Raw genomic sequence first — 26,842 nt, forward strand, 5'->3', positions numbered from 1 at the left:
TAATTGCTTCAGGTTCTTCGCCGAGAGATGAATTCAGTTGGTGAAAGGGATCACCTTATTCGTGTCTCCATTGATTAAGTCGACTATGAACCCATCAGATGAATTGGGGATGGTTGATTGATTGATTCATTCTGGTGACGCTGCTTTTGGAGCTTGAGTGAAACTCCATATCGGAATAGCTGTCGAAATTCGAGGAATTCGAACTGGTTGAGGGATTCATCTCATACGATCAGATGAAGGATTTTTGATAAGAAATAGATTATAGGATGTAGATTAGTACCCTGTAATACATAATTTACATATGCATATATAATACTAAAATCCCATACGTTACGGAGGAATCTACGGAAGCTGTCAGGCAAAGTCTACAGTAACAGATATTGCTAAGATATGAATTAGCAGATACTCTAAGATACGAATTTTGTCTATACATTATTCATGCAATCCTTGCAGTAAGATGTGTCTAGACTAAGAATGATAAGCAGGTAATTTTCTAAGGATGATAAGCAGATGATTTCCGACTAGAGAAATGATAAGCAGAACTTTTGACATGCAGATACGGTCGAAGTCCAGACTCACTAATGTATCCTAACAACTATAAATTAGACACACTAATGCAAGACCTGGTTCGCTAAGATCACCGCTCTGATACCAACTGAAAGCTTCAGTTGGGGACACCACACGTCCCACCCAGTGCCTTCCCAGCTAACCACCTGGTGACCACTGAGTGTACCTCAGATACTGAGTTTAGGGCCTGCCTCTCGGCTACTACCAACCCTCGTAAGGGATCGCAAGGAGTAAGAGCCAATGCTTCGTCACAGTTAACACTGTGAGAACCTCCTTTACGACTAACCCGCCACACATGGACGGCGTTATACCAGCTCTGATACCAACTGAAAAGACCCGTCCTAATCCATCCGGACGAAGTCCACATCGATTATAAACGATTCACAATAGTTGATTTCATTGCGAGGTACTTGACCTCTATATGATACATTTTACAAACATTGCATTCGTTTTAAAAGACAAATTTTCATTTACATCAAAAGTTGACGGCATGCATACTATTTCATAATATATCTAACTATAATTGACTAAATAATAATCTTGATGAACCCAACGACTCGAATGCAACGTCTTTTGAAATATGTCATGAATGACTCCAAGTAATATCTTTAAAATGAGCAATTACACAGCTGAAGATTTCTTTCGTACCTGAGAATAAACATGCTTTCAAGTGTCAACCAAAAGGTTGGTGAGTTCATTAGTTTAACATAAATAATCATTTCATAATTTTAATAGACCACAAGATTTCATATTTTCATTTCTCATAAACATACGTCCCATGCATAGAGACAAAAATATCATTCATATGGATTGAACACCTGGTAACCGACATTCACAATATGCATATAAGAATATCCCCATCATTCCGGGATCCTCCTTCGGACATGATATAAATTTCGAAGTACTAAAGCATCCGGTTCTTTGGATGGGGCTTGTTGGGCCCGATAGATCTATCTTTAGAGTTCGCGTCAATTAGGGTGTCTGTTCCCTAATTCTTAGATTACCAGACTTAATAAAAAGGGGCATATTCGATTTCGATAATTCAACCATATAATGTAGTTTTGATTACTTGTGTCTATTTCATAAAACAGTTATAAAAACAGCACATGTATTCTCAGCCCAAAAATATAAAGGGTAAAAAGGCAAATGAAACTCACATTCCAATATTTTGTAGTAAAAATATTCATACGGCGATTCTGAACAATGCAGGGTTGGCCTCGGATTCACGAACCTATAACATTTGTATATTTATTAATATACTTAGTTGTAATTTAACAATATATATATAAATCTATTAGTTATATGCTTTTTATATTAATATATATATATATATATATATATATATATATATATATATATATATATATATATATATATGTTTCATATATTCATTTTATTGTATAAAATATTAATTTTCGTTATGTTATATGTGTTAAATATATATATATATATATATATATATATATATATATATATATATATATATATCGTTTGTATATTAATAATAGTAGTTATAATAAAACCAAGATAGTATTAATAGTGGTAAAAATGATAGTAATTATAATCCTTAATATTACTAATGGGATGATAATGTTAATAATTCTATTAATGATAATAATAATGATATTAATAATAATAACTATAGAAAATATTAATTTTTCTATTAATGACAGTTATGATAATGATTTTTAATAGTTATATAATAATAACAAACATGATAAGTTAAATATTAATACTTATTTTAATGATAAAAATATATATTTACATTATTATAGTTTTACTAATCATTAACTTCACCATAACAATAATAATAACCATATTGATAAAGATAATCATTTTAATAATAATAATTACAATATTAATAATGACACTTATTTTATTAATAAGGATAGTCATGATAATACATAGTATATATAATGATAATACTAATTTTCATGATAATAATAAATTTAGTATGATAGTTATAATAATACATAACTTAACAATAATGATAGTAATATTGTTAGTAACAATAATCATAATAATTCTTAAAATCATAATTTCTAATAATAATTATTATAGTGATAGTCATAATAATATTAACAATAACAATTATCTCAATCATGGTAATAATAATTAAAATGATAAATAATAAGTAATAATAATAATAATAATAATTTTAAGAAAAGGGAAAAAAATAAAAACTACGTTCTAAGCCTCCAAAAAATAATAGTTGCACCAAGTCGGATTCGAACCCGAGACCTCCCAGATAACTCAAACACCCCTTAACCGCTGAGCTATTTCAATTTTTCTGAAGTAATATCACCCTAATAAATATATAACTCATTCTTTATGTATTCATCTTCTTCTTCTTAAATTTCAAATCGTTCATCAAAGATCGATTAATCAAAACAACTTTTTATATGATTGTATTAAATACCAAATTGAAACATAAAAAAATAAGTTGTCGATTGAACAAGAAAGAAAAAGAATAAAAAAACAAAAAAAACAGTAAAACTGCTCGTCGCTGTATAAAGGAAAAAAATTGATTAAGAGATTTAGGACGTTTTGGGTAATACATTCTTCACGAAATAGTTTCCAAACGGATCCTAGAAACTTTAAGAGTCGTCAATTTAACTTAATACACAACAGGAAATTCGAATTTTGTTGAAGAACATAAGTTGACTTTTTGAAACCAAAAGTTTGACTCAGAAATTGAAATCCGTTAAGATGAATTGGACTTTGAAATTTTACAGAAAGTTTACTTGTAAGATTCCTAACATCTTTGCGTTATTACATTTTTAAAAGTTGTTCAAAATCGAATTTTGGTGAAAAAGATGAAGAACGAAGGAGAAAAGCTGCTGTTCTTTATTTTTCTGTTAGATTTTACAAATTGAGACATATATGATATTATTTGCCATCGAATATCTGCTGTAAAAGTAGGATTTGATTAAATGAATTTGACTGATAACAAATTAGACAAGAAGGACAATTCAGATAGGGAATATAAGAAAAAAAAAATGAACTTGAAAAAGATGCTTAATAAATTTTTGTTTCCACTTGGCTTGTTGCATCTGATGTCAATTATCTTATACGCGTTTTATATATAATTTATATAATAAACTATGTTAAGAAAATACCCAGTTGGTAATATTAGGATTTTTATAAAAAAAAATACTAAAAATGATAATAACCAAAATAAAAATAATAATAATCAAAACATTACTAAAATTAAGGTTGGTATCAATATTAATGATATTTAGTAAAATAATAATTTTAGAAAATAATAATACTAATAATAATAGTGGTTGTATAATAAATCAATTACATCAAATTTCATATTTATGTATTATACAAGATAATGTTAACACTGTTATTAATATTAAATACATATTCTAATGATAGTAGTGAAAGTAATAATAATATTAGTAAAGGTAACAAATTAAACGCATTGAAATTCATATCTATATATTATCTATAATAATATAACTAATACTGATATTAATTATTAATATTAATATTATTATTAATAATAATGATAAAGTAATAATAATCGTACTATATACTATATTTTTAATTTTGTAATATTTAATAATCATATAATATATTATATAGCAACCTTTATTGGTCCTTTATTATTTAATATTATATATATATATATATATATATATATATATATATATATATATATATATATATATATATATATATATATATATATATATATATATATATATATATATATATATATATATATATATATTATACATAGATCTCATATGTCTTTATATATATAATCATTTGAAATTGTACTTAATTATGTTGTGTCTTATTTTACGTATCTTATTCTAATGTTTAAATCATATTTTATAATTTCAAATCACTATACATTTTTACATTTATATATATATACATAGTTCTATTTTAGTAACAACATGTTTTTATAAATTTACTTATTTAATATTTAATGGATGAATAACATTTTATCATTTCCAATACTTACATTTATATATAAATATATATTTATTTAATTACATTTTCATTTATCATCAAATTGTTCGTGAATCGTCGAAAGCAGTCGAAGGTCAATTGAATATATGAACATCGTTTCAAAATTTTCTAGACTCAACATTACACACTTTGCTTATCGTATCGAAATCATATAAAGATTAGGTTTAAATTTAGTCGGAAATTCCCGGGTCGTCACATTCTAGCCTGGGCATATCTTGAAGAATTCAACATGTTTGCTGTTAAAAGAGAATTTGGTGTTGATTACTTTAAACACGGTCATGAATTCAAGTCGTTACCGTATTTCGAGCTAATGCAAATCGCCAGGTTGAGAATGTTATACTGTGGAATGAATGATTTATCTTCGCTTTTGGTAAAGAAAGTTCGAAATGCCTTCAGATCAAAGAATTGGGAAGGATTTCGATCGCAGTTTCCAAGGATTAGCTACAGGGTTGATCCTCGAACCGGTGAATCTCGGATAATTGTGAAGTATAAGTGAGTAAACACAACGAAGAAGGTTCCTTTGAGGAAATTGCCGTAGAATTGGAGTCATAGATTCAGATGGTGGTTTTATGATGATCGTTCAGAGGAAGCTGTAATTGTGTTGGACAAAGTGAACGAGAATGATATAGATTGCATTCGTGTGTTGGATCCCATTTGGTTGAGAAACTGTACCGAGGCTGACATTTTTACATTGTACTACAATCGTATGCTCTATCGCAGAGAAAATAAGGTTCAGGGTGAACAGTATGTTAAGGTTGCAAAGCTGTGCTATTTTAACAACATGGTGATTGATCCTTACAAATGAATCTGATAATGACTGAAGACTTTTGATATAGAACTAGGTCTTAGGGGGAGTTTGTTGGTGCATGAATCCCAAGTTCTATATTGTAATACGTTCTATTTGTTATGTCGTTTACATTTCAGTCATGTATGAACATTATTGGTTTATATATTGTGTTTGATATAATTGACCAATGCCGAGAAATGGTTTAGAGCTGATTGGTTGGAAGCTCAGACCATCGAACGATGGTAGGGACCATCGGTCGAGGGACGAAGACCATCGGCCGAAGGTTAGTGACCATCGACCAATGGTCACTGCAGATATATATAAATATGGGTGTCGGGGTTCATTGTTAGGTTACGAACCTTACACCCTGTGGCCGACCTTTATCGATTCTGCAATTGTTCCAGACTAAACCCCAACTGAATACACACCCTTAGGCGTCGATATTATCAACGTTTCTACTCAACATAGATTAGTGATTTCCGCTTCTAATATACGTATAGCGATTAATCTAAGATCCGTTTAGCGTCTACACCTGAGCTTATCGTGTATACTCTTGCTTGTTTTTGTATTGGTTTTAATATAACTAGTGTTCGAGCCCTCGCTTCGCGACGGGGGTTCGGTTTTCAATGTATTTTATTGCGTTTAGTTTGTAAAATCATTTTGTGGTTAACGATGATGTCGTTGAAGCGCAACTCGAGTCGAACTAAAAGGTATAACCCGTGAAAGATTTAAATGTTATTTTAAATTAACAATATATGTGCATCTCCGCGTTTCGCTATGGAATTGTCGATTTTTAAAAATTTAACGAGTACCCCAAATATTTAGCGTTTTTTATAAAGCGTCCGTTTTGCGTATAGCTAGTGACATTGTGTTCTTAAAATTATTTCGAGTTTAACGATGGTGGCGGAAAAATTTAAGTCGTTGCGAGCGCGAAGATATGGCCCGTTGAATATTTAGGTGGAGTTTGTTTAAGATTTTTTTTATGAGAATGGGTATTTGACACTTTATCCCCCTGTTTGGGGGTGATTTTGATTTTTTGATAAAGTGTGAGGGTTTTGTTGTTGAATTTGGAAAAAAAAGCGCGGAAAGTCGAAAGTACCCCTGGGTACTATTCGTTTACCGTATGTCTTTTAGATATATGTATAATATAATATATAAGTCATGCTTTTCAAAATATAAAAATAAGAGAAAAAACACTCAGCATCAATGTTTTATTGTATTGAAACTCTGTTAAATAAAACAACTTTTAACTAGAAGAAAATGCAACATTAAATAATTACTACATATATTTATTCAGATAACTTTACTAAGATCATTTGTAGTGGTGGGGGGCGTGGGTTGGAAGCATGGGTTGCTTTTTGTACCTTTTTGATGACTATGACGTGTGAGTTGTTTTTATGGAATAGTGGTGGTGTGGGTTTTTTGTGTGAGTTAAGAGTATTATGATGATGTGTTAGAATATAATTGGGTTAGGTATTAAAAGGGATATAAAATAATATTTTTAAATGAATAAAAAATTAAAAAAAATAAACAACACCATTTCCATCCCCGTTGCAGGCTCAGGCACGCTCCTCTTCACCCTTCTAGCCACGCTTCGATACGGGAGGTGGGGGGCGGCGCCAGGTGACACATCACCCTCCCACGCCGTTTTCCTCCACCGCTACAACATGTCTAAAACTATAGAAAGTTTGTGAACTACTATAAAGAATCCGGCTAGATTCAAATAATGACTATCAACATACAAGAATAGTGTTGCAATATAATGATATGATGACAAAGAATAACTGTGCAAAATATATAGATACCACAACATATCCAAATGCACCAATATTTATATTTCTTTCGAAATATGCTTATCTTTTGATTGTCCTTTAATCGAGTAGAATAAACTTTTTACGTCAAGATCCACATGAATACAGTTGACCATCCAGTAAGTGCAAACGCTGCAACGATGTAAGTCCACATCGTAAGCACTGAACACTCCTCTTGTCCCACATCGAACAATTGTGTCATCGTACCTGCAAATTCATTTCGAACACTTGTTAGCAAGTTATCAACATTTGTTTTATTATTTTTTTTAATACAATAAATGGATTAGTGGTTAAACAATCCTTACTTATATTCATAGCAGGAGGAACAGTAAATTGGATCATTAGCACAAATTTAAATAGAGGGTCAGATGGAAGTAATCCTAGACTTTCAGCTGCTTTGACTACTCCAATTCCGATTAACGGAAGGATCAAATATCGTACGATGATTACTGTGATGATGATTATAGGTCTTATGCTAGCTTTCTTTAAACCTGTTTAAGTTTATAACAATAACAAAATTTATTAAAAGACGTTATGATCTACGAAACAAATAACTCTCTAGTCACTGTTTATTTACCTTGTACCAGATTGCCTCCTAGTATAAGTGTGATGCACGGTAACGTTCCATCCCTACATGATCATAAAAAAAGTTTGGTTATTAGACTCTACAAAATGTATCATTAACTACCAGTGTGTGGGCCCCATTTCACGGGCAAAAATAAACCAAAGCAAGAAAAAATATTTATTTTTTATTTTTAAAAAGGAAAAAGTGAAATTACTAAAATACCCCTGTGTACAACCCTATGAAGGTTACTGTTCACAGGGTTTTTTGGTCTGCAATATTAAAATATTCAGAATTATACAAGTGAACATGTAATGTTGTACCCAAGTAATGTTATAGAGTCTTGGATAACTCTCAACGGGGCATTATCGCCGATAATAAGGTTTTTCAACCAAGGAACTGCCCCAAAAACGAACCCTGCGATCTGTAAATATGAAAAAATAGCAAATCTTTTTTATATAATTTCAATTCGATCACAATACACGTGGAACAACGATTCGTAAACTAGATAAACACTTACAGCACCGATAGTTGGAGGTGCAGATAACTCTTGCAATATCTTCTGAAGAGTTTCAGATAGTGTACTATACGACCCATCTTTTGACTCACCAAGCATAACCTGATATGGGCAAAGATTGCCACTTTAAGTCAACCAACTCAAAGAAGACCTTTAATAGGCTCGATTAAGGGATACTTACGGTTGGATTTTCAGGGTCAAGGTCGGTAGAATATGATGTTGGAACAACTATACCACCATGATCTTGACCTTCATCATTTAAAAGTTGACTTTTTTCATTTGTATCCAAGTCTTTGTTTGGTTCCTTTGAAAAAAGCTCCGCTTCTTTCATTAAATTATATTTCACAGCTGAGTTTCTTATCAACTGGTATGCATATGTCCATATATAGAAACACCCCAACTGCAGTAATTAATTTACATATGAATTCATACCAATGTTAATGAGCAAAAGAGAACAGCAGCTAAAGTTGACAATTTTGACCCATTTAATTACAATATCATTTGATTTGGGTTCACAATTCCATTTAATTACCAATTTAATTCAAGTCTTGAAAAATTATAAAATACAACAAAAGGAACGAAAATGTTACCAGCTGACCCGATCCACTTCGATTAAGATGAAACCTTACCCAACCGTCCCTGCCCATTTTGTCACCTTCTTATGCAATTGAGAATAACTGAGATGAGCTAAAATAAGATTACCGCCATGGAAAACGAAGAATACGAGAGTCCGTTAGCTTTACAGACGTCATGATCTTCAAAGGGGCTTCCACTTTGTGTACAAATTGCAGGGATGATTATTAAAAGAATGTTTCCTAAGTTCCCTAAAACAAACAAAATAAGAAGTTGTAATTACTATTACTACTATATACTAATCTTCATGAGTTGTATTCACAGTCGCAGCCTTGTAAATACCCCATCTTCGGGGTATTATGGTAACTTGCCATTTTTTTCTCTTTTTATTTACAACTTAACTTTTTTCCACTTTTTTTTTTCCATTCGGTTATTTTTAAACGTCGATTTAACCGACTGTTGACCGATCAAAACCACCGATCGTTAACCGACCGAAACCACCCGTAGCGAAGCACGGCTTTATTTTCCACGTTAGTTCAAGGAGCAAAAGAGTAAAGGTAGTTCAAAGGAAAATTTGAAAGGATGTTTTAAATATAAGTTACCTGTTGCACACATTGCTATAATTAGTCCCTCAATATGTGGCTCTGGTTTGATAAACTTCACTGCAATCCACCCCATTGTTCCTCCACACAAAAATGTTATTCCAATATTTATTGGCATAAACCACCTAAAACATCAAATAAAGCACATGAATTTTGTACTGACAACTTTAGCTAATTTGTATATATAATTCAATATGAGCATCATATCAAATTAACTAACTAAGTATGTCTATACCATGAGATGATGTCATGAAATGTGACACTCTCTGCAAGACACGCGAAAACAAGAGACGGAGTAAAAGCCACAAATACAATCTGCACATAACAAAAGTTACTGGTTCAATAATTCGTTAAAATTAGTATGTTGACGAAATCGAATAATGAGTAGTAGATACCTTGTTAAGTGATCGTCGTGTAGTATCCGAAAGAAGATTGAAGTAATTTGTTGCCATGATTGCTCCAATGCCGCTTACGATTAGTAGTTGAATTATTGGCATGGAGGCCGTCTCAAACAATGCCAAAATTCCCATTTTGTTATGAATTTGTTGATCTTCTTAAAACTTGATTTAATCTTTATAACTTATGAGCAAGAAATATCAATTTATTATATCCTTTGTGTTTATATATGTGCATCAGTAGCTGAGAAAAAAATAAACTGATGTTAATAAGTTGAAAGAATATTGAATTACTAAGAGGACATATACACAAAATTATAACAGAGTAGGACCCCCATGCATGCATGGTATTTGCATTTTTGTAATGAATATTATTACATACTAGTAGTATACTACGGAGTAATACGATTGGTACATCAATTCAGTTTACATTAGTATAATATATAATATAAATAATAAATAAATATAAATAAATAAACTAATAGCTTATAAAGTGACTTGGACTAAAAATAATAATAATAAATAATACATGAAAAGGAAGATAAATAACACATAACACCAAAAATAAACCCTACTTTCTAAAAAAAATAAACAAACAAAAACCCTACTAAAATTAAGTTATGTGAATATATTATTAATAGAGAGTATTATAATTATAATGGTTTTGTCCATTTTTGGTATCTAGAGGATCGAAAAGGAATAATTCAATAAGATTGCATACATCTCATTAAAACCTATATGTAACGGTTTAGCCTATCGAAAAGAAGATAAAAATAATGTAAAGGTACTATTATAATAATAATGCACAATCTAAAATTTAAAATTCTAGATGAATATGCGAAACAAATTATACCACACAGAAAAAAATGAAAATAACGTAAACAAACAAAATGAACCTAGCTAGCTAAAACTTATAATTCACTGAAGAATTGTACATGTGTGGTTAAGTTTTAATATTGAACTTGTGCGAGCTTACATTGAGTGTGTTTATTATACTCGGAGTAAACCGCTGCCGTCATCAGGATCCGAGCGCCAGAAAAGTAGTATAAATTAACTGCCGATTGATGGTTGGTTATATATTGATGATTTTGAAACTTTTGGTTCGACTTGTACAATTTGAGGTGGGTAGGTAGAGTTAGCATTAGAAATTAGCTGTATTTTCTTATTTTTTTAAGTAAAAGTAAAAGAAAATATAAACAAGCAATTAAATTGCTTCTGGCCTCAAATTGTTGACATTAAATATCAAAATTAGATTTAATTGGTTTTGTTTTTAGTGCGAGACAGTCCAATGACGGTCATAGTGGCACGTTTCTGTTTCTAATGAACTAATATAGGTTATTTTTAATTTTGCTAAAAAAATATGTGATATAAAAGAATTATAATTATAGTTATAAATAATCATATCTATCTATAAATATTATAAATATAAATATTAAATATTAAATTAAATATATTAGTAACTAGTGAAATGACCCGTGAAATCACGAGTTAGTTTAAACGAAACAATTTAATAACATGTTTTAAGTATTAAGTGAATGTAAATGGTAAAATCATTTATTTTAATGACTCGTTTAAAAAAGAAACGTGTTGTTGTTTTTACAAATATACAGAGACATGTATTTTCGCATACATATGTAACGTAATTAATTTCGTAAAAAGAATCATTATTTGCATATTAATGATATAATAATTATAATAATTATATTAAAAGTAAATAATAATAATATATTTTTAATGATAATAATTATTATTAGTAATAATAAATGCCTTTTAAATTTTTAAAAAAAAACTAAAATACAATTATTATATAAAAGTTGTACATTATGCTTTAAAATTTGAATGTTTTGCAGAAGATTTTACAATTTATGAGAGATTAGTATTTCATTTTATAAAAGATTGTTTATTATTTTTTTAATTAAATTAATATAAAATTATGACATTATTATTATAAAAATTAAAGAATAATTAGCTTAATGATAACATTATAATTTTAAAAATTTATATGACTATATAGATAGATAGATAGATATTAATATTTAAATAAGAATAAAAAAAAAAATAATGGATAAATTACATCTAGACTTGATTTAGGATGTGAATCGTTGATTTGTCGCTCATGAGTCAACATGACAGGAAGACATTTACGATTTGTCATTAAACATTCATTCATTTTTATTCATTTTTATATTAAACAAGTAACAACATGGGAAGCCAATTCTGTTTTCCCTAACTATTAATAACAGTAGTTGTAGGGCCGAAACTTGTGGAATTATTTTAATTAAGTTGTATTGTTGTAATGAGTTAAAACTAAGAATAGTAGTATATTCGTTTCATTACTTTATCATTACTATTTTAAGTGTGTTATTAGAAGTGTTCATTCTAAAAAAGAGATATTATTAGTAAAAATAAAATTAGTTGATAATTTTATATTTAGTATTCAATCAAAGTGGATATATATCTTAATCAAGATATAAATGCTTCCTCCATCACATAACTATCTACCTAATAAATATAAATAAATAAGAATTTGATATTGAAGTTCTTTTGTACTTTTAGTATATATATATATATATATATATATATATATATATATATATATATATATATATGCATTTAATATAGAAAATATGTAAAAAGCAAAAAAAATAAATATATTATAAAAAAATAGTAAATAGTACAATATTATAATAAAGTTTTTTATTAAAAGTATTTGATTTATTTAATTAGAATGGAGTAAGTAATATCATGGTTCGAATTCTGTCTCTCAAGAGTAAGATCCACTACATGACACTTATGTTTTAAATGCGATCTCGACTACTGATAAATTTATCGTTAAAATTTAGAGATCTAAAATTTTTATGCATTAATAAGTTATACTTTTCAACTATAAATGCATAAAATGATGGATCTATTAATTTTAATGATACATTTATCAACACTCTAACATATTATAAGACTCGTTGCTGATAATAGCTAATACTCTCATTGTCTAAAATTAAAATTTATATTTTTTGTTTTAACAGCAATTCGAGATCATTTAGGGACTAAACCACTCACGTGTTTATCTCTCGCAGTTGCATAACTCGCCCCCAACTGCTGATCATGAGAAAACCCGGCCCAATTCGAGGGCATGGACGGTAAAACCTCCATTGCCCTCGCAACACGATGTGCGGAAGGCACATTATATTTGAGTGGAATTCAAGGGTTAAGGGTAATTTATATTCTAACTCTTAGAGGGCTTTATTAATTTTGACTTTACATATATTTTATATGTTATAAAATATATTTGATTAAAGTTATATCAAATGAAAATATTTATAAAATTTAATTTATTTATATAAAATTTAGCAAATATTATATATAAATAAGTTAGTTAAAGTAAATGTTAAGAAGAATGGAGATTTAAAAGTTAAAACATGTTTATTAATTTGGGACGAATGGTTTAATAATAATAGTAGTAGTAGTAGTAGTAGTAGTAGTAGTAATAATAATAATAATAATAATAATAATAATAATAATAATAATAATAATAATAATAATAATAAAAATAACAATAACAATAAAATAAAAAAAAAAAAAAAAAAATAATAATAATAATAATAATAATAATAATAATAATAATAATAATAATAATAATAATAATAATAATAATAATAATAATAATAATAAATGTATTTACACATGGAATGGATGACAAACTTAGTTAGTCCAGTGATATTGGCCGGTTAGGTGGCGCCATCACATTGTCCTCATCATCATTCTAATATCAACGTTAGCATCGTAGTTAATTTAAGGGACAATGCATGTGAATCATATTAGGTTTATTTAACGACATAAGTTCATAGTGTCCAATACGTATCTATCACTAAAATTAGGTAAAAGAGCTAATACGTTAAATTTATATCAATTTGTATTTACTCATTTAGTCCTATTCTTTATGTATATGTATATGTATTATATATGTTATAACATCAACCGATGCATATTAACGACCCTCGCCGTGCAAATGATGAGAGTCGTTAAAATAAATGATCCGCTGATACAAATTCGCCGTTTAAAAAAAAATATCATACTATAAACACCAACACGTTTAGCATTTATCGTGATGAAAATTAGTTAACATCCATGGTGAAAATTAGTTAAGATTTACGATGAATTTTCATATTAAAAAACACAATTAAGTAACATTCTTGATGATAGATGTCAACAATTAGTTAAATAAGTAATAATTATTTTTTATGTAAGCTTTAATTACAAAATCCAGATATTTGAAAAAATTACGAGTTATTAATATTTACTTTAGCATATGTCATAGAAACAGACATTAGCAAATTCTTTAGAATAACGCATCTATATATGATGCTAATACCACGATTAAACGAACTAAAAACCGAAAATGCACATAGGTTGACACGAATAACAACCAAGCCAAATATCGTATGATAATATGTGGAACGAGATATCGAATAAAAAAGAAGAATACGAGGAGATCAAACAAACCTGGGTGGATGCTCGATGAGAGTAAACACGAATTTTGGTGAAAAGGATTTGAAGAACGTATGATTATATATAATTGATTTGATGAATTGGTTGTTTCCTGGAGGACAAAAGGCCATGAAGCAGCACATCTTTTTTTGTTATATAAAGAAGAAAAGAAAATGGGGAGAGGGATATTTTGAGGGAACGTCAATTTGACCTTCACCACCAAAGGACAAAAATTAAGATACATTTAATTCGTATACGTATACGTATTTCTACCCTAAAATTCAGCGAATAAAGATTTACGGAGTACATCTTTTAGCATGTACAAAATTATTTTTAATTTTATGGGTGCATTGCATTTAAATTTTGAAAATTGATAAAACGGCTCTCAATCGAGACAATCTTTTTCAACACGGCTATTTGTGTCATATCAATGCCACATCATCATTTTTTTCATCAAGATTAAAGTAGGACTAAACACTCCTAACCATAACATACTTCCTCATAAAAATTTGAATCCACTATATTATTTAATAAAATAAATGTACAAATATACAAGCAAAAAAGTGTCATTAATATTCCATACCTACTCCTTTTACCTCGTCCTCCAGCATCCGTGAGAAAGAAATAGATTAGGGTGGGATGCGCAGGGTGGAGGCAGGGCGGCCCGAGGGTGTGGCGGTGTCAACAACGCCCTGTAGGGCGACCAGGAGGGCAGGTACGATGATCAAACTGTTGGGAGCCCTCTAATGCATTTTACGTAAGGAAAAAATAAATTTTTGATAATTGATCAAAAAAATTTAACCAACTTAAGATAACGCATTTAAAAAATATAAATTAACCTACCACATAAAGAAAATGAAATGTGTATTATTTATTCCGAATATAATTCCCTCCGTTCTGATTAAATGTTCCCTAACAAATATTTTTTGAATTATACTCTCTTCGTCTCAATTTAATAGTCTGTTTTTTGCTTTTCAAATCTTTCTTTATTAACTTTGATTTGAAATATATATGTTTGTTTTATATAATATTTAATGATATTTATATAAATGAAAACACGTTTAATGCCCAATACATTCATATAAATTTCATCAAATAATACATAACAAAAACAAAGATATTTTAAGTCAAAATTGATAAATAAATACTTATAAATTAAACAGAGACTATTAAATGAAGATAATAGTTTTGTAAAATAATTATTTTATCTTTATTTAATAGGTTATTGTAATCAATTAACTTTCAAACAAAATAAAAAGAGATAAATTGGTATTAAAAGTTTGTTGACTTTCATATATAAAAAAGATGAAATTGAAACTTTTCTGACTTTTTGATATTATATTGTGCAAAGTATATTTATTTTGAATAAATATAAATAGTATTGTAAACTTTTTTATGGGAAGAAAGGAGTATTTTACTTTTATTTCCTTTTTCTTTTTACAAAAAAAAAAAAAAAAGATATACTTCATATGTTTCATATTAATACTCTATCTTTTTTTTTTGTCTCAAATAAATAAAAAAAAACTACTTTTATAAATAGATAAGAATAATTTGTTAAAGTTCCTTTATACATTTACTTTATTTAAATAATACAAAATTTTGATAGAAAAATAAGAGATAAAATTAGAAAGTAGACAAAAAAAAAAATATGTAATAGTCACTTTGATAAATTATTTGTGTTTTATGTGTAGACTATTAAATTAGAATGAAGTAATTAACCCTTACATACTAAAAGGCATGGAAAATAACGTCGTTTTAGTTACATCGGATTCCTTACATACTAAAAGGCATGGGAAATGACGTCGTTTTAGTTATATCGGATTGTCGTTTTGAATTTGTGTTCACATTACAAACGTTCCCCAACTTCGGCTATATATATATAACGACCCCTCAAGTTTACACTTTTCCAGGGGTAAAAAGTGTAAATATATTATTTTATTAAAATAAAAGAAACTAATTCCACCCGGATTTATAACGGGCCCTATCCTCTCGCTCGGTGCGATTTAAATTTTTCCGAGACCACCGTTCAACTCAAAAAATTCTTACGAACCCAACAAGACTAACTATACGCGAACCGGGCACTTCTCAAAAAAACGCTAAACACAACGACAACCCGTATCTTCCCGCTCGCCATGAACAAAACGAAACTAACCACGTTCGAAACGGACACTTTTTAAAAAATGCTAAACACAACGACAGTCCGTGTATTTCTGTTCGTCGCGAGTTAAAGTTTTCCGACAGCACCATTACACTCGAAAAAATTTATTGAACAAAACAAAACTAAACATGTTCGAAACGGATACTTTTTAAAAAACGCTTAACACAACGACATCTAAAATGACGCTTAACACATGGGTCGTGTTCTCCTCTATAAATACACAACGCTACGTTAAATATAAATACGCAGGCCGAAAGCCCCCGCCACAACGCGCGGGCCCGTCCGACTAGTTAACATATTAATTGAGATGGACACTTTCAGATGACAATCCCAAAAATTATAAAAGGTACTATTAATACATCAGGCCCAACGATTACTTTTGAGTTAATATATCTAAATTAACATTTACTAATTAATTAAAATCATGCTTTTATGTTAACTAAAAGAACCTAATTATGATGTGTTCGGAAAGATAGTTTTATTTTTTTTTTATTTTTTTTTTGAGTAAATAGTTACTCCGGCAAATGCTATTAATTATGATGTGTTCGGAAATATAGGTTCGCTCGTCAAAATAATATAGTATCGAAACTATACATATTTTCACTTTTTTAAGATTCTATTATCTTCCTTCATCCAAAAAATACCAATTCCTTAACTTGTTGGGAAAAAATAAGCAAAGATATTGATCCTGTGAAAAAATTTATTTGTAATCTAAAGATGTACTTTTAAAGATAAATAAAGCTAAAAATTAAAAGAATATGAAGAGCAAAGAAATAATGAAACCAAGCTCCAGCCACCGGCCTAAAATTACAAGCCGACGGCCCCAACTGAAGCCAACGAAGATTCAAATAAAGTCAACACGAGAAAATTTCCAGCTCAAGCTGTCGGCCTAAAGTTTGAAATCCGAGTCTCTCAAGTTTTTAATTGTATTTTCGAATTCGTTTAATTGCAAAATTTGGCAATCCGCGTCCCTCCGTTTACCTGCCGTCTAAATTGGTTGTTAACCCTTGACTTGTGCATTGCATGTTAGGGTAAAATCGTCTTTTTATTCTTTTCTTTATTTAATTAAGTAAGAGCTTTATTAGAAGTATTAAATTAGCGACTGAAATTGGTGTAATTGGTTTCATTAGTTATGGGTTTCATTAGTTATGGTTTTTTAATTTGTTATGAATTTCAAATTTAGTTATGTTTTGTTTTTCGTTTCTTTATGGTTGTTATCGGATTGAGTATCAAATTCAATTATGATACTTTTTGAACTAATTTGTGGAAGAGAAATTCTAGATTTAATTGTTATGATTTGAAGATATGGATGAATTTAGTATGAATCTTGAAGTATTTAGGACCTCAAAGGTGTATAGTGTTATTGTGAAACAAGCTTATTAGATGATTCCTTAGAAGAGGACTATATAAGGAACCTAAGTAGTCCTAATTAGATAGCCATTGCATTGTAAACTAGTCTAAGAAGCTGTGGAATTATAATATACCGAATCTCTCTAATACCGAATATGTTTACTATTCACCCGAATCTCAATCTATCTCGTGTATCTTCGATCCTCATCATAATCTGACCTATCATTTGGTATCAGAGCTTCCAGGGAGTGATACTACATCACTATATCGATCAAGAGATTGTAGATTATAGGATCTGAACTCATTCGGTTAGATTGAATCAGATTCGATTTTAGCGAATTTGATAATCTAACGTTCAGATTTGTGTGAAAAACTCAGCAAAGGTTTATTAGTGTAACACCCCGTTTTTCTAAACATGACGCTCGGGACGTCATACGGAGTCCAAGGTAGGTGTTTAAATCTTTACGACGCGTTTAAATTGACCACATTTGACTTTGGATGTTTTTAAAAGTGGAAAAGGGTATCATCAGGTCATTTGTCGCGTTTAAAGGAGGTTCATTGCGTTCTGGTGGGTCGTGAACCGCGACATTTGTTGTTGAAACGCGATGGCTTAAGAATCCCCTCACCAGATCAACATATCGTGTTCAAGTTGGGCATGTCGCGTTTGGAGGTGTCGCGTAACGCGACAGGGAGTCGCGAAACGTGACTGGCACGCTGAAAGACTATTTTGTGCTCGTTTTGGGGTTAAAATGGGGTTATTTATGTCTTTTCACTTTGAAACCGGGATATATGCTAGAGATCAGTTCCAAACCTTATCTCATCTTCATTTTCACACACAAACACTCTCATCTTCAAAGCCTAGAGAGAGGAGGACAGTTTAGAGAGAGAAAGCTCCAATTGGAGAAGAAGAAGAGTGTTTTGGGTCGAACCTCAAGTGTTAACGTTGTTCATCTCGTCAACGGCATCATTTTGGTTGTATTGGTAAGTCTCAACTCCGAATTTCATCTTTATGATTTGATATTCAAGTTAGGGTTTTGAGCTTGTTAGTTGTAAAACTCATTTAGATGATGAAGTTGGTTTATGGAAACTAGTTATTTTTGATACTTGGCGGATTTTGGGTTGGTTGATGATTTAACCATGTTTAAGGCTTGTAAGTGGTGTATAATCACTAGTGTGTGTTGGAACCCATTTGAGTGTATTTGGGTTGACTAATTTTGAAATGGGTCAAAATTAGGGTTTAGGTGTCAAATTGGGCAAGATAAGTGTTTAACACTTATGATTGGGTTTAATTGGCGTATTAGGACCATTCTCACTTGTGCTAGTAATTATTGGTTAGTTTGGGCGTGGTTTGAGCTTGGAAGTGCAATTGGGTCGAAATTGCACTAGTTTTCAATATGGGTTGGTTTGTAATCCACCCTAATTGTGTTGTTTGTTATGTGATAAATGGAATAGGTACGTTTCATTGGCGATTGCGGATTTTGGTTTGGCATCCATCAAGACTTCAATGTGAGTGTAAATATATTATATGCGTATGTATGCATAGGATGGTGCGGGTTGGTAGAGTGGTCCGTGCTCGGATTCACTCTACATATGTTCGGGATAATGATCTCCTAGAGTTGATCGGGTTCATAATCGTACGCTTATGCGTTTCGGGTTACCACCCTTGGGGTAGTGAATCTTTGGAGTTACGGATTTACGTTGGTGCGTTTGGCCAACCCCGTCGATGTTGATGATGTTGAGGAGATGAATCTCGAGTAGTGCGGATTCATGATGACTCGGGTAGTTCGGTCATCTTATTGATGAGGTGGTGAATTTCGGGTAGTGCGAATTCACTAAGGCACGAGTAGTTCGGCCAACCTCAGTTATTGAAGCGGTGAAGGAAGTGAATCTCGGGTAGTGCGAATTCACTAAGGTTCGGGTAGTTCGGCCAACCTTCATATGTATGAGGTTAAGGGGTTAACCTTGGTGTCTTGGTTATCTATTGTATATGCGTATATATACTTATTATATGTTGTAGCTAATCTTGCGGTTTTGGCTTGGTGGTACGTTAGGTATAGCTCGCTAGTTATACTTGGTATGCGGTATGTGTTTACTTTATGTGTTTGGTTGTACGTGTTCATTTTATGCATATTGTCATAACCCGAACTTTTTCATGATTATATATTATATGAGATTAATATTTACATGAATAAATGTTCCCAACATGTTAAGCAATCAAACTTGTTAAGACTTGATTAATTGAAACGGATTTTGTGTTAACGTTTGACCACCCTGTTTGTTCGATGATTCATGAACGTTATAACTTGTATATGACATGATAATATATATATGAACATATATATATATATATATATGTTTAACATGATGAAATGATATTTAAATATCTCATTATGTATTTTAACAATGAACTTTATACATAAAACAAGACTACTAACTTAAGAAATTCAAAACGATATCTATATGTAACGAATATCGTTGTAATAACGTCTTACTATTTATATATCATATTAAGATATATTAACATACTATTTTATCATGATAACATAACAATTTAACATCTCATTAAGTATTATAACAATGGATTACTTACATTTAACAAGATCGTTAACTTAAAAGTTTCGAAACAACACTTACATGTAACGACTAACGATGACTTAACGACTCAGTTAAAATGTATATACATGTAGTATACTAAGATGTATTGATACACTTTTTAAAGACTTCATGATACATATCAAAGTACTTCTACTTAACAAAAATTCTTACAATTGCATTCTCATTCATTTTCATCAACAATTCTACTCATATGCACCCGTATTCGTACTCGTACAATACACAGCTCCTAGATGTATATACTATTGGTATATACACATAATAATTCAGCTTTTATCAGCCCTAGATAGTCAACAAACATGTGAAACCAACCATTTGGCAACTAGCATGAATGATTACACTAAAAATCAAACTAATGGAGCCTATATGTTAAGCCCTCATTCACGAAATCAATCACACACACAAACACTTTCATTTTTTAACTTCCATGCATCAAACACATCTTTCTCAAGTTTTCTCTTGATGTTCTAAGTATTCTTCATCATCTTCATCAAAATCTACATCAATCTAGCTCAAAAATCCAAACATAAATCAACTTACAAAACAACTACTCAAGAAAACTTCAATAACACTTTCAAGTTTGCAAGTCTACTTCCAAGCTTTCAAATCCATTACAAGTAATCATCTAAGATCAAGAAACCTTTGTTAATTACAGTAGGTTATCTTTCTAATTCAAGGTAATATCCATATTGAAACTTTGATTCGATTTCTATAACTATAAATATCTTAATTCAAGTAATAATCTTACTTGAACTTGTTTTCGTGTCATGATTCTACTTCAAGAACTTCCAAGCCATCAAAGATCCTTTGAAGCTCAAGTTATTTACTCATCATTTCTAGTAGGTTTACCTACTATACTTGAGGTAGTAATGATGTTCATAACATCATTCGATTCATATATATAACTATCTTATTCGAAGATTTAAACTTGTAATCACTAGAACATAGTTTAGTTGATTCTAAACTTGTTCGCAAACACAGTTAATCCTTCTAACTTAACTTTTAAAATCAACTATTCTGTATCTATATGATATGCTAACTTAATGATTTAAAACTTGAAAACACGAAGAACACCTTAAAACCGGACATACGCCGTCGTAGTTAAACCAGGGGCTGTTTTGGGTTGGATAATTAAAAACTATGATAACCTTTGAATTAAAAGTTGTTCTTTTGTAAAAATGATATTTCTTATAAACATGAAACTATATCCAAAAATCATTGTTAAACTCAAAGTGGAAGTATGTTTTTCAAAATGATCATCAAGATGTCGTTCTTTCGACGGAAATGACTACCTCTTTCAAAAACGACTTGTAAACTGTATTTTCGACTATAAACTTATACTTTTTTCTGTTTAGTTTCATAAATTTCAGTTCATTATGAAACCATAGCAACTTGATTCACTCAAAACGGATTTATAACGAAGAAATTATGGGTAAAACAAAATTGGTTAGATTTACTAGTTTAGCTACGAAATTTTATAACAAATCTATACTAACCATAACTTAACTAACTTATATTGTATTATACATGTAATCTAACATATATTATGTAATCTTGATAGACCATAGACACGTATACAATGTTTTGACATATCATATCGATGTCATCTATATATATTATTTGGCATAACCGTAAGTCACTCTATATGCGGTAATGTTCGAGTTAGCATATAAACGGCCGAGGTTGATTCTAAAATAATATATATACCTTGAGTTGTGATCGAGTCTGAGACATGTATACAACGGGTCGTGGATTGATTTGAGATAATATATTTATTTATGTACTACTAACTGTGGACTACTAATTGTGAACTACTAACGTTGGACTGCTAACTTAAACAACTTAAATCGTTAACATGTAATAAAATATGATTTGAATATATTTCTATCATACTTTGATATATATGTATATATTTGTTATAGGTTCGTGAATCGACCCGTGGCCAAGTCTTATTTCCGACGAAGTAAAAATCTGTGAAAGTGAGTTATAGTCTCATTTTTACTATCGAATATTTTTGGGATGAGAATACATGCGATTTTATTAATATTTTATAAAATAGGCACAAGTACTTGAAACTATATTCTATGATTGAATCATTATACCGGATATCACCCTTTTTAGCTTGGTAGCCTAAGAATTTGGGAACAGACCCCTAAATTGACGCGAATCCTAAATATAGATCTATCGGGTCCAACAAGCTCCATCTAGGTTGTAGATGTTTTAGTACTCCGATTTTTATATACAGATGAGTGTACCTGTATATATGGGGATATTTTAGATGCATTTTGTTAATGTCGGTTACCAGGTGTTCATCATACGAATAATTTTTATACACTTGCGAGTGTATGATTATTTATTAAATGAAATCTTGTGGCCTATTAATTACAATTTGATATATATAGGTTAAACCTATAACTCACCAACATTTTTGTTGACGTTTTAAGCATGTTTATTCTCAGGTGATTATTAAGAGCTTCCGATGTTGCATGCTAATTAAAGAAAAGATTTGGAGTCAGCATGCTTGTATTATATTGTTTAAAAACTGCATTCGGAATTACGTTTTGTTGTAACATATTAATGTAAACCATTATGTAATGGTCGTGTGTAAATGCTATATTTTAGATTATCATTATTTGATAATCTACACTTTGTCCTTTAAACCTTTGTCGATAAAATAAAGGTTATGGTTTGTTTTAAAAACGAATGCAGTCTTTAAAAAACGTCTCATATAGAGGTCAAAATCTCGCAACGAAACCAATTAATATGAAAAGTTTATAATTCATATGAACGGGACATTTCACATATGTATGTATATAGTATTTTTATACTCACTAAGCTTTCATAGCTTACCCTCTCGTTGTCTACATTTTTATAGGTTCGCGAGGTGATGGCTTGGGTAAGCATGGGGACTAGTGCTTGCGGGTTGCTTTAGAAGATTGTGCTCTAGACTTTTGATTAGGATTGGGTAGCGTTCCCAATCACCATGCTCGGTCTTTTTGTTGAAAAACTTATTAGTATCTTTTGGTTATGTCAAACGGGTCTCGAGTTGTTAGCCCGTTTGTGTTTCAACTTATGTAATGAATGTTTTAAAGTTTATTAAACTTACTATTGTATTAAAGATTTTTTTGAAAACATAATTGGGACCTAAATGTTAACGATATTAATGTATTATAAATAAAAAAAAATATGGGCCGTTTTAAATACGGGTTGGGTTGTTTCAAGTGGTATCAGAGCATGGTCTAAGGGATTTAGGCGACTTGAGATAAGTGCCTAGACTTAGACTTTTGTGCGTGTGATTATTTTGTTGCGGGACTTGTAGGGTTACGGGTCGGAATGGGTTGTAGTTGGTGCCTAAGTTTCTAGGTGGACTAACGTTTATATTAAATGCGGATATTATTAATATCTTATTGCATTGTGTTTGTGTTTGTGTCTATGTTTGCGTTTGCAAATATCATCGAGCAAAATAGTCGTTGTACTAACGAGTTGAGACGGAATGTGCACGTAATAATGACTAGCTACCATTGTTACGAGTACAAATCGTGTCTAACAAGTGATGTAAGATGATTGTTGAGCAAGATGGGGAGATGTTGCGTGTGTGGTTTTATGCGTTCGTTCTTTAATCATTTGTATTCTTTAGAATGAATACGAGGAACGGGACTTCAAGGGCGAATTGAAGCGTCGACGATGAGTTTAACGCTAGAGTTTCGGCCGCTGTTGCGGTGTAATGGGGTGCAATATGAGAAGAAATGGATAGGAAGTACTCCGAGTTTTAAAGTAGTAGTGAAATGGAGCGTTGTCATAAAAGTTTCATGAGGAATAAACCTCCGATGTACGATGAGAGACCAGATTCTTTTGATAAGCACGACATGGATCTCGGATATTAAAGGGTGTTTTCGCACTATTGAATGCCCTCCCGAGAAGAGGACAAGACTCGCTGGTAGCTTGTTACGGGGAAGGGCAAAGGATTGGTTGGATGGTAAGATTGACATTGTTGTTGGTGAGTCATTTATAGGATTATCGTGGGATGATTTTAAGAAGGAATTCTTCGAGGAGTTCCGGACGCAAGCCGATTTGTCGAATGTTGCGTGATGAGTTGCGAAATTTACAACAAGGATCTATGGACTTGAATACTCTCAAGATGACTTTTATGGCGAAGGCTCGTTTTTGCCCGGAGTATATTGGGAATGATCGTATGTTAATGGAAGATTTCTATCGAACTTTGAATGATGACTTGCGGAACAAAATTAGCGTTAGCCAAGTGAAATCGTTTGCGGAGTTATTCGCCGTGGCTAGGGGTTTTGAATCGCATACGCGATGGATAGTTAGTGAGCCTTCAAGTAAGAGAAATGTTGATTCGTATGGTGCTCCAAATAAGAAAACTAAAAGTGCAAGTGCGAGAAGGGGTAATGTGAGGAAAGTCACAATGAGTTCTAGTGCACCTAGATGTTTCAATTGTGGTGTTAGGGGCCACAAGTTATGGGAGTGCACAATGCCAAGAAGTGATAACGGAATGTGCTACTATTGTCATAAAGAGGGACATCGCAAGCCGGATTGTCCTGAGTTGGCGGTGGTGAATGCCGCGAGGAGACATTAAGGTACTTTTCGTTTTAATAAATATGTCCTTTGATTATTTATTATGTACCGATAAGTTCAGGTTTGTTGAATGCATTGTGTTGTGCGTATTATGGTTATGGGTGACATTCCTAATGGAACTACCCTATGATGACGTTTTGTTTGACGGAAGAAGGGCGTAAGACTTGGTGCAACCAAGCATTCCTTAGTGTTTGGGAAAATGTTTCTACCAAGCCATGGAAACGGGCTTTGGTGTTCGGATGTTAGCGCGTGTTCGCTTTCGTGTTACGATTGATGAACCAGGAGGTTCGTCGGTTGTGTGAAACCCTTTAGACCGAATGTTTTGATCTAGACGAATGTTAGTAATGGAGTCTACGGGACGCGGTGTTAGGTGCCTTTTTTGCACCTACTAGCGTGGTATTCGACTCCGATGGTGTTACGGTTACATTGAATATAGGGTACCGATAAGAAACCCTTAGGTGTCCGGGTGACGGTGTGGAAGTTACAAGTGATAGCAACTCGATGATTGCTAGAGTGATACTTGTACAGTTTAGTAAGTACTTCGGTTGAAGTAGCGAAGGATAATCCGAAACCCTTCGTATACTCAAGGATAGAGCAAGGAATTGTGATGTGCATGTCATAGGATGCAAGATGGGTGGATCTTGTCTTTCTCTAGCGTGTTGGTTGTATGAGTCTCAGTGAGATGGAGACGGACTAAACGGTTGACTAAGTCAACGATGAGTGGATGGAAACTTTGTGGGATACTATTATCTCTATGATGTGGTTATTATAACGGAGTTCTAAGTGGGGGAGTTTGTACTCCCGCATGAAGAGGTTTTAGTGAATTGATATTCGACGGAGCCCGAATGGATTCGAGGCTAGTGTTGACATCTACGTTGGTCGATTGTGGTAAGAGTATGATTTGGATTAAATTGTACCTATTAAATTGGAGTTAAATTAACACCAAGGTGGTAATATGGCGAATATCTTGAGAGATAATGGACGTGTTCGATGAGCAAGGTGGGAAATCAGAGTACCATTTCTTGCGTTGTGATTTTGGTTCGGTAGCTCACTTCACATATAGGTGGATTGATGGACTTGAGTAATAGTTCCAATTGGCACGGTTGTGTGTTTTGATTGACCAACTTTGGCGAGGTGCACACTTTGTGTGTACATTATCACATGGGCTTGTGGATTGGATAAACCCGATGATGTGGATTATTATATAATCTCGAGAGCGTGGGTTATGGATTTGGGACGTGAATATCGGGTTGTTCGTATTCACAATATTTCAGGTAGTACGATTGTCCCTGTTGGTGGGACTCATAGTTTGAGGTAGTGAATGTCGGGTTGTTCGAATTCACTAAGGCTCAGTTTGTACCGCCATCCTCGGTTATACTATGTGGTGGAGGTAGTGAATATCGGTTTGCGCGTATTCACAATGACTCGGGTTGTGCGGTCATTTCTTTGTAGGAAATATGGATTGGGTTGGTGAATTTCGGATTGTTACGAATTCACTAAGGTTCGAGTTGTTTTGACCATCCTCCATATATGTTTAGGCTCGGGTTGTTTCGGGCATCTTTAGTGTGATTAGTGATGCGATAGCCATGTTTCACTCACATGATTATTGAGGGTGTGACAATAGTCGTTTTGTACATCTTGGGATTTGCATTGCCATGGTCGTTTTGGACGCTATCGGTTTTAGCCGTTTGCTTATGATGTTACGATAGTTGCGTATTGGTTGTATTGCGCACTACAAGGGATGTTAAGTGGTAAGTGTTATCTGTAAGTATTCACTTTTACTCGGTTTTCATCGGTTTGGTTGTTGGCCTTATGTTGGGACGTGGTTACTACTAGCAT

At 31.7% G+C, this 26,842-nt stretch overlaps 1 protein-coding gene across 1 annotated transcript; it reads right to left on the minus strand.

Moving 5' to 3' along the window:
• Positions 1–7,120: 7,120 nt before the first annotated feature.
• LOC139847240 (protein PIN-LIKES 7-like) lies at positions 7,121–14,430 on the minus strand. The gene is made up of 11 exons (XM_071836894.1): positions 14,305–14,430; positions 9,805–10,048; positions 9,645–9,724; positions 9,410–9,534; positions 8,937–9,058; positions 8,416–8,634; positions 8,238–8,336; positions 8,041–8,141; positions 7,733–7,785; positions 7,461–7,646; positions 7,121–7,362 (listed from the first exon to the last, which is right to left on the minus strand). Exons 2-11 carry the CDS (start codon positions 9,937–9,939, stop codon positions 7,238–7,240), a joined length of 1,245 nt encoding a protein of 414 aa, XP_071692995.1. The 5' UTR covers positions 9,940–10,048; positions 14,305–14,430; the 3' UTR covers positions 7,121–7,237.
• Positions 14,431–26,842: the final 12,412 nt, after the last annotated feature.

Source organism: Rutidosis leptorrhynchoides, chromosome 5 (genome assembly GCF_046630445.1).
Source record: "Rutidosis leptorrhynchoides isolate AG116_Rl617_1_P2 chromosome 5, CSIRO_AGI_Rlap_v1, whole genome shotgun sequence".
NCBI classification, from domain to species: domain Eukaryota; kingdom Viridiplantae; phylum Streptophyta; class Magnoliopsida; order Asterales; family Asteraceae; genus Rutidosis; species Rutidosis leptorrhynchoides.

Bases quoted from the DNA above. Each gene is read 5' to 3' on its own strand.
- LOC139847240 (XM_071836894.1), bottom strand. From the start codon at position 9,939: ATGGGAATTTTGGCATTGTTTGAGACGGCCTCCATGCCAATAATTCAA. The intron at 9,059-9,409 runs GTAACTTATATT...TGTTTGTTTTAG, and splicing joins TATAGCAATGTGTGCAACAG to GGAACTTAGGAAACATTCTT. The intron at 7,786-8,040 runs GTACAACATTAC...ATGATCATGTAG, and splicing joins GACTCTATAACATTACTTGG to GGATGGAACGTTACCGTGCA.